The following is a 14493-nucleotide window of genomic DNA, read 5'->3' on the forward strand; positions in this document are numbered from 1 at the left end:
ATCTAAATGTAGTTTTTGGGTTCCAAAAGTCACATTGGTTTGAACCACTTAAATATGTGGAGTTAAAATATCTCACATGGAAAGTGGTCATGCTGTTGGCCCTGGCCTGGGCCAGGTGCGTGTCAGAATTGGCGGCTTTATCCTGTAAAAGCCCTCATCTGATTTTCCATTCGGACAGGGCGGAATTGAGGACTTGTCCTCAGTTTCTCCCTAAGGTGGTTTTCAGCGTTTCACCTGAATAAACCTATTGTGGTGCCTGCGGCTACTAGGGACTTGGAGGATTCCAAGTTCTAGACGTTGTCATAGCCCTGGAAATATAGGTTTCCAGGACGGCTGGAGTCAGAAAATCTGACTCGTTGTTTATTCTGTATGCACCCAACAAGCTGGGTGCTCCTGCTTCTAAGCAGACTATTGCTCGTTGGATTTGTAGTACAATTCAGCTTGCACATTCTGTGGCAGGCCTGCCACAGCCAAAATCTGTAAAAGCCCATTCCACAAGGAAGGTGGGCTCATCTTGGGCGGCTGCCCGAGTGGTCTCGGCTTTACAACTTTGCCGAGCAGCTACTTGGTCAGGAGCAAATACGTTTGTAAAATTCTACAAATTTGATACCCTGGCTGAGGAGGACCTGGAGTTCTCTCATTTGGTGCTGCAGAGTCATCCGCACTCTCCCGCCCGTTTGGGAGCTTTGGTATAATCCCCATGGTCCTTACGGAGTCCCCAGCATCCACTTAGGACGTTAGAGAAAATAAGAATTTACTTACCGATAATTCTATTTCTCGTAGTCCGTAGTGGATGCTGGGCGCCCATCCCAAGTGCGGATTGTCTGCAATACTGGTACATAGTTATTGTTACCAAAAAAAATCGGGTTATTGCTCTTTTCTAGAGGCTCCTCTGTTATCATGCTGTTAACTGGGTTTAGATCACAAGTTATATGGTGTGATTGGTGTGGCTGGTATGAGTCTTACCCGGGATTCAAAATCCTTCCTTATTGTGTACGCTCGTCCGGGCACAGTATCCTAACTGAGGCTTGGAGGAGGGTCATAGGGGGAGGAGCCAGTGCACACCAGGTAGTTCTAAAGCTTTACTTTTGTGCCCAGTCTCCTGCGGAGCCGCTATTCCCCATGGTCCTTACGGAGTCCCCAGCATCCACTACGGACTACGAGAAATAGAATTATCGGTAAGTAAATTCTTATTTTAACTATAGCATTAGATTTAATCGCCCTACCGAAAACCTCCTGTGTCACCCCAGCCTAACTTTGACAAAATCAGTCATTAAGTAGCACACAGCAGAAACCGAGTATTATGAGCAGCCGATAAGGTCATCATATATAATACCTATACATCATCTAAACCAGAGGTTCCCAAACTGTGTGCCGTGGCTCCCTGGGGTGCCTCGGGACACTTGCAGGGGTGCCCTGGGTTGGTGGTCCAGGACCAATTCAAATTATTCATGGTCAATATAATAGGCAAAACCAGTGCTGGTGGCTGCCAGTCATAAAATATGTGGCCAAACAGAAGCAAATCTTATCCCTCACCACACAACTGACCCTAAGGATGACATATAAACGCGATCTACTTAATGTAATATTTCTTTCTAAATTTCTCAATAAGAAATTTTTGGCCTAGGGGTGCCGTGAAAAAAATTCTGATAGTCTAGGGCGCCGTGATTCAAAAAAGTTTGGAAACCACTGATCTAAACGATAGTAGCAAAATGTTTTATTTTATACAAAAATGCATCATAAAGTGCATGCAAAAAAGAAAAAAAGAGATCATAAAGGAATTTGGGGGGTCATTCCGAGTTGATCGCACGCTGCAACTTTTTGCAGCCCGTGCGATCAACTAAGGGAGTGTTTTTTTGCATAGCAAAGCTGCGATCGCTTGTGCAGCCCTGCTATGCAAAAAGAGTTTTGTGCAGAACTAGACCAGGGTATGAGTTACTTACCCTGTGCGATGAATCCACCGTTGAAGGTCCCGTAATTTACGTCAGACATCCGCCCTCCAAACGCCTGGACACGCCTGCATTCGCCGCACCACTCCCAGAAAACGGTCAGTTGACGCCCCGTAACGCCTTACTCCTGTCAATCTTCTTGCTGCCCAGCAACGCCCATCGCCGGGCAACGACACGCCTGTGCAATATGGCCGCAGCGCATGCACAGTTCCGACCTGAAGGCACGTCTGCGACGAGCGCTGTGTGTGCGATCGGGTCGGAATGACCCCCTTGTTGCGGAGGTTTTTCTCTTGTCCTTTCCTCAGTTCTTACTATCTGTAATAACATTACGCCTATGGTATATGGTGAGACTTCCAATACTGGTGCTAGCTGGCGTTTCCCTTCCCAGACCTGTCCTAGGTGCTGAATCTGAGCTGGATGCAGCAGCGTCTGTGTGTGCGTCCTTTGCCGGTAATGCTTCTGCAACTGCAGCTATAAGGCCTTCCTTGGTGTAGACATGTGTCCGAATATGCAAGGACTGGGACGCCCACTTTAAGCGCCTTGAGACGCTGAAATACCGCTTATTGCATCTTTAAACGCCCAAGCAAAACTTGCACGTATGGCAGGTGCAGATTATTCATCTGGCCTCCGATGTGAACAATTCTGCGTGTGTATACCACTATCAGCGCAACGCCTGTGACACTCCCATAATACGCTTATAAGACGGGTCATCTCCTGCCCAATACACTTCTCAAACCGTGCGTCTCGCATGTCCCTCAATCGCAGCTGTGACTCTATGTGTACGGACTCTGGACAAGTGCGCCGTCCAGCCTAGACCCATACAAGAATAAAAAATCCCTTAACTGCATCCGTCATCGGCAGTGCGTCCAACTCATAATCAGCCCCCTATAGTCTATTCTGAGTTCTGAGCCAGCTTATTCCCATTCCGTTGCGTTGCTCCTCTGCCGATTGTTGCACTGCTTTCCGGTGTCGCACAAAACAAAACCTAAAATTCTAATTCTCCCAATTCTGTCACTCCGCCGCTGACATTCCAGCTACACAAACACATTACCAGCATCACAAGATCAGCATCATCATCTTGTTGCACCTAAACTACAAGCTACATTTCCAGAGGTGCGTTTTGCTAACATTATCACAGCAGAACCTTTACAGTATCATGTAGTGCGGCTCACACATTCTACAGTACGCTCTGCAAACTCCCTGAGCATCCAGACATTATTAGTTCCCAGCTGTGCGTCCCAATTTCACTGCTCTATTTTCTACTTTGGGTTTGAATTGTATTCTTTTGTGTGTGTGTGTGTGTGTGTGTGTGTGTGTGTGTGTGTGTGTGTGTTATAATGTATTGTCATATACGCTCTCCCATGTAACCCGTTACTGTACAGCGTACTGTATATGATTATGGTTCTGCTATTTAAAAAGAAGATAATGCCACAGAAATGCTCTTGCAGTATTTTCATTTTCTGTTCCCGGATAAATGTAGGTCGCACTAACACTGAGACTTACTCTGGGCTGGAAGAAAGATTTGGTGATGGGAATGACGATTCTACACATCTTCCCGAAGAAGTCAGCGGTCACCATTCTCAAGAAACGGTTTTGACATATTTTATACATTTATCCAAAAATGAAGGGGAGCAGGTAACCATGAAATCACATGTAGATAACATCATTACACTCTGTAAAGAAAGTATAATACTTGTTAACACTATTTGCTGTTCCTGTCAACATTACAATTAAAAAAATATTTCTTCCCTAAACTATAAATACATTGGTTACACGTCTTTAGCTGCATAATGGATATTCTTCCGTTTGTGACCAACTATCTCTGTAATGTGTCTGATCTGACGGCGCTGGGCTTCTGAACGCTTATCTTACATCCATCCCTTGGAGATGTTTTTATTTAACATTTTCATGACCAAGGGGTTTATTAACATTATTCAGAGATGGGTGCAGTAAACCCGAAAATATGCTAATGTTGCAGGATGTGTCTTGGGTTAGTAGACGCCTCCTGCAGGCTTGTGGGATCTGCTGCGACGCAAAGCGTCCGACGACGCAGGACCTGTTTAACACGTGCACAGTGCGAGTTAAGTACAGTACATGCCCAGTTCAACTAACATATATGCACACACAGAGATATACGTAACATCTGAGATATACCTAAACCCTCACTTTACGTACATCTCTGAATTAGCCTCATTCTTCCGTATTGCTGCTTCCTTTAAAGTTCTGTAGCTGTCTGAGCATTTATGAAACTGGATAGCATGGTGGCATTGTAGTTAGCATTGCCATCTGTCAGCACTGGAACCATGGATTTGATTCCCGCCACGCAGTGGCGTAAGTTCGTCACAGTCGCCCGGAGGCAAGATAAATATTGGTGCCCCCATATTTCCTATATTAAGATAAATATATGTATGTATGTATGTATGTATGTATGTATGTATGTGTGTGTGTGTGTGTGTGTGTGTATATGTGTGTGTGTGTGTGTGTGTATGTGTGTGTGTAGTGTTCTCAAAAAAATGTATATACTGTATTTATACATTTAATTGTCTTTTATTTTAAATCACACATTTCTTAGCAGTCACACCCAGTATTAGAACCCATGACCTGTTACACTAACAGCAGACACTTTACTGATGGAGTTATTTGCTCCTGTAGAGGAAGCATGAGAATTCTAACTATATGAAGTTACGTGTAATTGTCAGAGAAGTATCTTCATATAGTTAAAATTCTCATATTTCCTATACAGGAGCAAACAGCTTCATCAGTAAGGTGCCGCATCCAGTGTAATAGGTCGTGGTTTCTAATCCTTGGTGTGATACCTGTAAAATGTGTATATTCAGTATTATATAAAGAGTGTGATTTGTAAGTGCAGGGAACAGTGAGGAAGTCGGCCACTGAAAAGACAGCGACAGCTATCAATTAACTTAATTCAATGGTGTCACAGAATGGGAGGAGTGGTGCCCCCTTAAGAGCAGGAGCCCGGCGGCAGATGACTCCGTTGCCTCCCAGAGTTCTGCCTCTGCCGCCACGGTATTATCTTTGTGGAGTTTGCCTGTTGTCCCTGTGTTAGGGTTTCATCTAAGAGCTTCAGATAACCCTCACAGTCCAAGAACATACTGGTAGGTTAATCAGCGTTTCATAAAATTAACCTATGTGTATGGTATTTTAATACACATAAAGAATGATGATTATTTTTATTGTAATAGTACAGATGTCGCAAGCATTAAAAAGACACCCGTGTCCTGTGTCCCGGTGGATGGTCGTTCAGGATTCCAGCAGCGGGATGGTGTCCCTATTTGGGATGCTGTTGTCGGCATTCCAAATAGTGTCGTGATTCTGACTGCCGGTATGCTGACAGACGGGATCCTGACTGTATCATGTCAAAAATATGTACATTTAAGTAAGCTATGACCCAGATGTGCCAAACCAGTCCTCATATACAGTATAAGACCTCTTCCTAACAGTGACGGTATAGAAATTGGGATTGTGCCACAAAACAGGACTGTTTGAATGGTTCTGTTATTAATATCTCTTCTAGGGTGTAGTATGTGTTGCCGGCGGTCAGGCTCCCGGTGACCAGCATACTGGTGCCGGAATCCCGACCGCTGACATACAGACAGCTGGGCGAGTGCAAATGAGCCCCTTGCGGGCTTGCTGTGCTCGCCACTCTGCGCACCACGCTATCTATTCTCCCTCCGGGGGGGCCAAGAGGGGAAGAACTGTCGGTATGCCGGCGGTCGGGATTCCATCACCGGTATGCTGGTCACCGGGAGCCCGACCGCCGGCAAAGTGAAGACCAACCCTCTTCTATATAGTTCTTTTATATTTTAGGGTAAATCATCCATTAACCCAGAAGGCTTATTTTCCTATATTATTGTAAACTCCTACATCTCAATTATCAGAATGGGACTGGTCAGCCATAGTATCAATGTAGAGGAAGGTGCTGCAGGAGCTGGGGCAGAAAGGGGTGCTGCAGGAGCTGGGGCAGAAAGGGGTGCTGCAGCAGCTGGGGCAGAAAGGGGTGCTGCAGCAGCCAAGGCAGAGAGAGGTGCTGCAGCAGCCGGGATAAAGAGAGGTGCTGCAGCACCTAGGGCAGAAAAAGGTGCTGTAGTAGCTGGGACAGAGAGAGATGCTGCAGTAGCTGGGACAAAGAGAGGTGCTGTAACAGCCGGGGTAGAAAGAGGTGCTGCAGCAGCCGAGGCAGAGTGTGGTGTAGCAGGACAGAAGTATCCTGCTGCACAGCTACAAGCAGACAGACATATAAAGAGTCTGGGAGCGTTCCGGCATGTGCTGGCTGTCATTGTCTCCTGCTGTCTCCTTTGACCTGCCCTGCTCCCTACCTAGTCTCAAAGTCCAAATCAGTGTGTGCCCCTCTGTTTCTCCTCCTACTCTGTGGCTGCCTGTACAGTGTAGTCCTCTGAAGACCATCTCCTGTACAGTATAGCTCTGCAGTATGAGCATCCATTGAACATACAGTATTACTATGTGTAAATACAGAGACCTTCATGTGGCTCAGTATAGGCCTGAATACAGGGGCATAGCCCGAACTTTGTGGGCCCCATAACACATTTTGAAGGGGCCCCTGTCCAAGTGCTTCTAGAGAGACACCTCTCAGTAGTTGTTAATTGCCCCATAATAGTGCCCTAGTTCACTTTATGTCACGTTATGGGCTGCTAGCACACGTTATGCAACACAGTACCCTCAATTCACATTATGCTATACACAGTGTCCCCAGTTCTAATTATGCCACACTGTATTTCCTCCACATTACAGTACCCCAATTAATATTATGTTCTTATTATGTAATGTTATAATGCCTACCAGTTCATTTTATACCACATTACACTGAGCAGGTTCAGAGGAAGAACTAGATATATTGTAGGCCCCAAGGAAAAAGTTTGTAAAGGTGCCTATGTACCTCCCAGTGGTGAAAAATGTATATAAAACATACAACTATCACAGGAAAGGCGAAGGTGGGCCCCTCTCAGCTCTGGGCCCCATAGCAGCTGCACTCCCTGCACCTATGGTAGCTACGCCCTGTATATAACACATGTAACTGTGACATGGAAGGTGGCCTCTCTCAGCTCTGGGCCCCATAGCAGCTGCACTCCCTGCACCTATGGTAGCTACACCCTGTATATAACACATGTAACTGTGACAGGGAAGGTGGCCCCTCTCAGCTCTGGGCCCCATAACAGCTGCACTCCCTGTACCTATGGTAGCTACACCCTGTATATAACACATGTAACTGTGACAGGGAAGGTGGCCCCTCTCAGCTCTGGGCCCCATAGCAGTTGCACTCCCTGTACCTATGGTAGCTACACCCTGTATATAACACATGTAACTGTGACAGGGAAGGTGGCCCCTCTCAGCTCTGGGCCCATAGCAGCTGCACTCCCTGCACCTATGGTAGCTACACCCCTGTATATAACACATGTAACTGTGACAGGGAAGGTGGCCCCTCTCAGCTGCACTCCCTGCACCTATGGTAGCTACACCCTGTATATAACACATGTAACTGTGACAGGGAAGGTGGCCTCTCTCAGCTCTGGGCCCCATAGCAGCTGCACTCCCTGCACCTATGGTAGCTACACCCCTGTATATAACACATGTAACTGTGACAGGGAAGATGGCCCCTCTCAGTTCTGGGCCCCATAGCAGCTGCACTCCCTGCACCTATGGTAGCTACACCCCTGTATATAACACATGTAACTGTGACAGGGAAGGTGGCCCCTCTCAGTTCTGGGCCCCATAGCAGTTGCACTCCCTGTACCTATGGTAGCTACACCCTGTATATAACACATGTAACTGTGACAGGGAAGGTGGGCCCTCTCAGCTCTGGGCCCCATAGCAGCTACACTCCCTGCACCTATGGTAGCTACGCCCTTGTATATAACACATGTAACTGTTACAGGGAAGGTGGCCTCTCTCAGCTCTGGGCCCCATAGCAGCTGCACTCCCTGCACCTATGGTAGCTACACCCCTGTATATAACACATGTAACTGTGACAGGGAAGGTGGCCCCTCTCAGTTCTGGGCCCCATAGCAGTTGCACTCCCTGTACCTATGGTAGCTACACCCTGTATATAACACATGTAACTGTGACAGGGAAGGTGGGCCCTCTCAGCTCTGGGCCCCATAGCAGCTACACTCCCTGCACCTATGGTAGCTACGCCCTTGCCTGAATATGTCACTAGAAATAACATTAATGATAACCTGTGTTACTCTGCAGATTAGTTTCGATAAGATCAGTAGGCTCATCGCCAAAGGCTCTGATGTGAATGAGGAGGACAGATATGGACAGACCGTGATGCATGAGGTGAGGTTCCCTGGTGCTGTGTATCACTTCTGTCACAACCAGCGCCCAGTATGTGTTCTCCATGGATACGTTCCAGACTCATCAGCCATGTGTTTCACAACTAGGTGGCTAAAAGTTGGCACATTGAAGTTGCCCAGTTCCTGATTGAAAGACAGGCTGATATAAACACGCTGGATCACTATGGTGTCACCCCATTGCATGTGTCTGCTGCTCTGGATTATCCTGAAATGGTCACCCTGTTATTAAAGCATGGAGGTGAGCATATAATATTTATCTGTCTGTCTATCTAGCTACCTGTCTATTACCTGTCTAAGCTGTCTCCGTCTCTGAAAAGTTACATTTGGTCTATCAGGGGAGGAGGGGGGGTGTTCTGAGTACCCTGTGTAGGCCATTGCGTTTTGTTACTATATTTGAAGTTCTCATCCAGGATGGGGGGAGGATGAGGGGAAGGAGGTGTTGTCAGGGACACGGTCACACCAAATACAAGACAAGGTGCCCAGCGACGCCTGTTCCCAGACTCGGCGTTCTGCAGAGCGGCTGACTTGAGCAGCTCCTGAGTCCCTCACTTGCTCAACACTTAAGAAACTGAGAGCTGCTGTCTGTTCTTACGGGTAACGGTCGTTAGGTCGAAACAACTTAGGTCGACACTCATTAGGTCGACCACCAAAGGTCGACACTGCCATTAGGTCGACACATACTAGGTCGACAGGTCAAAAGGTCGACATAGGTTTTTTTTTTAAAAAAATCTTAATTTCTCTGACGTCCTAGTGGATGCTGGGGACTCCGTAAGGACCATGGGGAATAGCGGCTCCGCAGGAGACTGGGCACAAAATAGAAAGCTTTAGTACTACCTGGTGTGCACTGGCTCCTCCCCCCTTGACCCTCCTCCAAGCCTCAGTTAGATTTTTGTGCCCGAACGAGAAGGGTGCACACTAGGGGCTCTCCTGAGCTTCTTAGTGAAAGTTTTAGTTTAGGTTTTTTATTTTCAGTGAGACCTGCTGGCAACAGGCTCACTGCATCGAGGGACTAAGGGGAGAAGAAGCGAACTCACCTGCGTGCAGAGTGGATTGGGCTTCTTAGGCTACTGGACACCATTAGCTCCAGAGGGACCGCTCACAGGCCCAGCCTCGGAGCTCGGTCCCAGAGCCGCGCCGCCGGCCCCCTTACAGAGCCAGAAGCGAGAAGAGGTCCGGAAAAATCGGCGGCAGAAGACATCCTGTCTTCACCAAGGTAGCGCACAGCACTGCAGCTGTGCGCCATTGCTCCTCAGCACACTTCACACTCCGGTCACTGAGGGTGCAGGGCGCTAGGGGGGGGCGCCCTGAGCAGCAATATAAACACCTTGGCTGGCAAAAATACATCACATATAGCCCCCAGGGCTATATGGATGAATTTTAACCCCTGCCAGATTCCACAGAAAAACGGGAGAAAAGGCCGCCGAAAAGGGGGCGGAGCCTATCTCCTCAGCACACTGGCGCCATTTTCTCTCACAGCTCCGTTGGAGGGAAGCTCCCTGGCTCTCCCCTGCAGTTACTACACTACAGAAAGGGGTTAAAAAAGAGAGGGGGGCACTAATTAGGCGCAGTATAACAATACAGCAGCTATAAAGGGAAAAACACTTATATAAGGTTATCCCTGTATATATATATAGCGCTCTGGTGTGTGCTGGCATACTCTCCCTCTGTCTCCCCAAAGGGCTAGTGGGGTCCTGTCCTCTATCAGAGCATTCCCTGTGTGTGTGCTGTGTGTCGGTACGGCTGTGTCGACATGTTGGATACGTGGAGGCGGAGCGGAGGCCGATAAATGGGATGTCGCCCCCTGTGGGGCCGACACCAGAGTGGATGGATAGGTGGAAGATATTAACCGACAGTGTAAACTCCTTACATAAAAGGCTGGATGACGTAACAGCTGTGGGACTGCCGGCTGCTCAGTCCGCGCCTGCCCAGGCGTCTCAAAGGCCATCAGGGGCTCAAACAACGCCCGTTACCTCAGATGGCAGACACAGATGTTGACACGGAGTCTGACTCCAGTGTCGACGAGGTTGAGACATATACACAATCCACTAGGAACATCCGTTACATGATTTCGGCAATTAAAAATGTGTTACGCATTTTCTGACATGAACCCAAGTACCACATAAAAAGGGTTTTATTTTTGGGGAGAAAAAGCAGCCAGTGTTTTGTTCCCCCATCAGATGAATGAATGAAGTGTGTAAAGAAGCGTGGTTTCCCCCGATAAGAAACTGGTGATTTCTAAAAAGTTACTGATGGCGTACCCTTTCCCGCCAGAGGATAGGTCACGTTGGGAGATATCCCTTGGGGTGGATAAGGTGCTCACACGTTTGTCAAAAGGTGGCACTGCCGTCTTAGGATACGGCCACCTTGAAGGAACCTGCTGATAAAAAGCAGGAGGCGATCCTGAAGTCTGTAATTACACACTCAGGTTATACACTGAAGCCTGCAATTACCTCAGCATAAATAGTGCTGCTGCAGCGTGGTCTGATACCCTGTCAGATAATAGCTAAGACAGGGATAATGTTTTGCTAACATTGAGCATATTTAAGACGTTGTCATATATATATAAAGGATGCACAGAGGGATATTTGCCGGCTGGCATCCAGAATTAATGCAATGTCCATTCTGTCAGGAGGGTATTAGAAACCTGGCAGTGGATAGGTGATGCTGCATTTAAAAGGCACATGGAGATTCTGCCTTATAAGGGTGAGGAATTGTTTGGGGATGGTCTCTGGGACCTCGTATCCACAGCAACAGCTGGGAAGAAATTTTTTTACCTCAGGTTTCCTCACAAAAGCCTAAGAAAGCACCGTATTTTCAGGTACAGTCCTTTCGGCTTCAGAAAAGCAAGCGGGTCAAAGGCGCTTCCTTTCTACACAGAGACAAGGGAAGAAGGAAAAAGCTGCACCAGTCAGCCAGTTCCCAGGATTAAATCTCTTCCCTCGCTTCCTCTGAGTCCACCGCATGACGCTGGGGCTCCACAGGTAGAGACAGGTGCGGTGGGGGCGCGTCTCGGGAACTGCAGGGACCAGTGGGCTTGCCCACAGGTGGATCCCTAGGTTCTGCAAGTAGTATCACAGGGATACAGGCTGGAGTTCGAAACGACTCCCCCTCGCCGTTGCCTTCACATCAGCCTTGCCTGCTGCCCTCGGAAAGGTAGTACTGGCGGAAATTCACAAGCTGTACTTCCAGCAGGTGAAATCAAGGTACCCCTCCTTCAACAAGGCCGGGGTTACTATTCCGAAATGTTGTGGTACCGAAACCAGACGGTTCGGTGAGACCCATTCTAAAATTGAAATTCTTGAACACTTATATACGAAGGTTCAAGTTCAAAATGGAATCGCTCAGGGCGATTATTGCAAGCCTGGAAAATTTCAGGGTATCACTGGACATCAAGGATACTTACCTACATGTCCCTATTTACCCTCTTCACCAGGTGTGCCTCAAAATTGTGGTACAGGATTGTCATTACCAATTCCAGACGTTGCCATTGGTCTGTCCCCGGCACTGAGGGTATTTACCAAGGTAATGGCCGAAGTACTTATCCCGTACTTGGACGATCTCCTTATAAAGGCGAGGTCCAGGGAGCAGTTGTTCGTCGGAGTAGCACTATCTCGGGAAGTGCTACAACAGCACGGCTGGATTCTGAATATTCCAAAGTCGCAGCTGGTTCCTACGACGCGTCTACTGTTCCTGGATATGGTTCTGGACACAGAACAGGATAAAATGGGTTTCTCCCGGAGGAGAAGTCCAAGGAGTTGGCGTCTCTAGACGGAGACCTCCTAATACAAATACAGGTATCGGTGCATCAATGCACGCGAGCCTTGGAAAAGATGGTAGCTTCTTACGAAGAATTTCCATTCGCCAATTCCCATGCAAGGGATCTGTTGGACAAGTGGTCCGGGTCGCATCCTCAGATGCATCGGCGGATAACCCTGTCTCCAAGGGCCAGGGTGTCGCTGTGGTGGTGACTGCAGAGTGCTCATAGGCTGGGGGGCAGTCACACAGGGAAGAAACTTCCAAGGCCTATGGAAAAGTCAGGAGACTTCCCTACACATAAATGTTCTGGAACTATGGGCTATTTACAATGCCCTAAGTCAGGCTAGACCCCTGCTTCAACACCGGCCGGTGCTGATCCAGTCAGACAACATCACGGCGGTCGCTCATGTAAACCGACAGGGCGGCACAAGAAGCAGGATGGCGATGACAGAAGCCACAAGGCTTCGCCGATGGGCGGAAAATCATGTGTTAGCACTGTCAGCAGTGTTCATTCCTGGAGTGGACAACTGAGAAGCAGACTTTCTCAGCAGATATAACCTCCACCCGGGAGAGTGGGGACTTCATCCAGAAGTTTTCCAAATGATTGTACACCGTGGGGAAAGGCCACAGGTGGACAGGAGGGCGTCCCGCCTCAACAAAAAGCTACAAAGATATTGCGCCAGGTCAAGGGACCCTCAGGCGATAGCTGTGGACGCTCTGGTAACACCGTGGGTGTACCAGTCGGTGTATGTGTTCCCTTCTCTGCCTCTCATACCCAGGGTAATGAGAATAATAAGAAGGAGAGGAATAAGAACTATACTCATTGTTCCGGGGGGCCAAGAAGAGCTTGGTACCCAGAACTCCAAGAAATGATCTCAGAGGACCCATGGCCTCTGCAGCTCAGACAGGACCTGCTGCAGCAGGGGCCCTGTCTGTTCCAAGACTTACCGCGGCTGCATTTGACGGCATGGCGGTTGAACGCCGGATCCTGAAGGAAAAAGGCATTCCGGAGGAAGTTATCCCTACGCTATTTAAAGCTGGGAAAGAAATGAACGCAAACCATTATCACCGCATATGGCGGAAATATGTTGCGTGCTGTGAGGCCAGTACGGCCCCGAAGGAGGAATTTCAGCTAGGTCAATTTCTGCACTTCCTACAAGTCAGAGGTGACTATGGGCCTAAAATTGGGTTCCATTAAGGTCCTAATTTCGGCTCTATCGATTTTCTTCCAAAATAGAACTGGCTTCACTGCCTGAAGTTCAGATTTTTGTTAAGGGAGTGCTGCATAGTCAGCCCCCGTTTGTGCCTCCAGTGGCACCGTGGGATCTCAACGTAGTGTTGGATTTCCTGAAGTCGCATTGAGTTGAGCCACTTAAATCCGTGGAGCTATAATACCTCACGTGGAAAGTGTTCATGCTGTGGGCCTTGGCGTCGGCCAGGCGTGTATCAGAATTGGCGGCTTTGTCAAAAGCTCTTATCTGTATTTTATATGGATAAGGCGGAATTGAGGACTCGTTCCCAATTCCTTTCTAAGGTGGTAGCAGTTTTTCATGTGAACCAACCTATTGTGGTACCTGCGGCTACTAGGGACTTGGAGGACTCCAAGTTGCTGGACGTAGTCAGGGCCCTGAAAATATATGTTTCCAGGACGGCTGGAGTCAGAAAATCTGACTCGCTGTTTATCCTGTATGCACCCAACAAGCTGGGTGCTCCTGCTTTTAAGCAGACTATTGCTCGTTGGATTTGTAGTACAATTCAGCTTGCACATTCTGTGGCAGGCCTGCCACAACCAAAATCTGTAAAAGCCCATTCCACACGGAAAGTGGGCTCATCTTGGGCGGCTGCCCGAGGGGTCTCGGCTTTACAACTTTGCCGAGCAGCTACTTGGTCAGGGGCAAACAAGTTTGATAAATTCTACAAATTTAATACCCTGGCTGAGGAGGACCTGGAGTTCTCTCATTCGGTGCTGCAGAGTCATCCGCACTCTCCCGCCCGTTTGGGAGCTTTGGTATAATCCCCATGGTCCTTACGGAGTCCCCAGCATCCACTAGGACGTCAGAGAAAAAAAGAATTTACTTACCGATAATTCTATTTCTCGTAGTCCGTAGTGGATGCTGGGCGCCCATCCCAAGTGCGGATTGTCTGCAATACTTGTACATAGTTATTGTTAACTAAATCGGGTTATTTTTGTAGTGAGCCATCTTTTCTAGAGGCTCCTCTGTTATCATACTGTTAACTGGGTTCAGATCACAAGTTGTACGGTGTGATTGGTGTGGCTGGTATGAGTCTTACCCGGGATTCAAAATCCTTCCTTATTGTGTACGCTCGTCCGGGCACAGTATCCTAACTGAGGTCTGGAGGAGGGTCATAGGGGGAGGAGCCAGTGCACACCAGGTAGTACTAAAGCTTTCTATTTTGTGCCCAGTCTCCTGCGGAGCCGCTATTACCCATGGTCT

At 48.2% G+C, this 14493-nt stretch overlaps 1 protein-coding gene across 8 annotated transcripts in view; it reads left to right on the forward strand.

Annotated features, from left to right (window-relative positions):
* Positions 1-14493, forward strand: part of LOC134927192 (transient receptor potential channel pyrexia-like) — a 513867-nt gene that overhangs the window by 237232 nt on the left and 262142 nt on the right. For all 8 annotated transcript variants that reach the window (XM_063921321.1, XM_063921322.1, XM_063921327.1 and 5 more), the window contains 3 exons: positions 3430-3584; positions 8178-8264; positions 8369-8519. In XM_063921321.1, coding sequence (XP_063777391.1) covers positions 3430-3584; positions 8178-8264; positions 8369-8519 — 393 coding nt within the window. The remainder of the gene's footprint in view (positions 1-3429; positions 3585-8177; positions 8265-8368; positions 8520-14493) is intronic.

The sequence above is a fragment of the Pseudophryne corroboree genome, chromosome 5 (genome assembly GCF_028390025.1).
Source record: "Pseudophryne corroboree isolate aPseCor3 chromosome 5, aPseCor3.hap2, whole genome shotgun sequence".
In the NCBI taxonomy this organism is placed as follows: Eukaryota; Metazoa; Chordata; class Amphibia; order Anura; family Myobatrachidae; genus Pseudophryne; species Pseudophryne corroboree.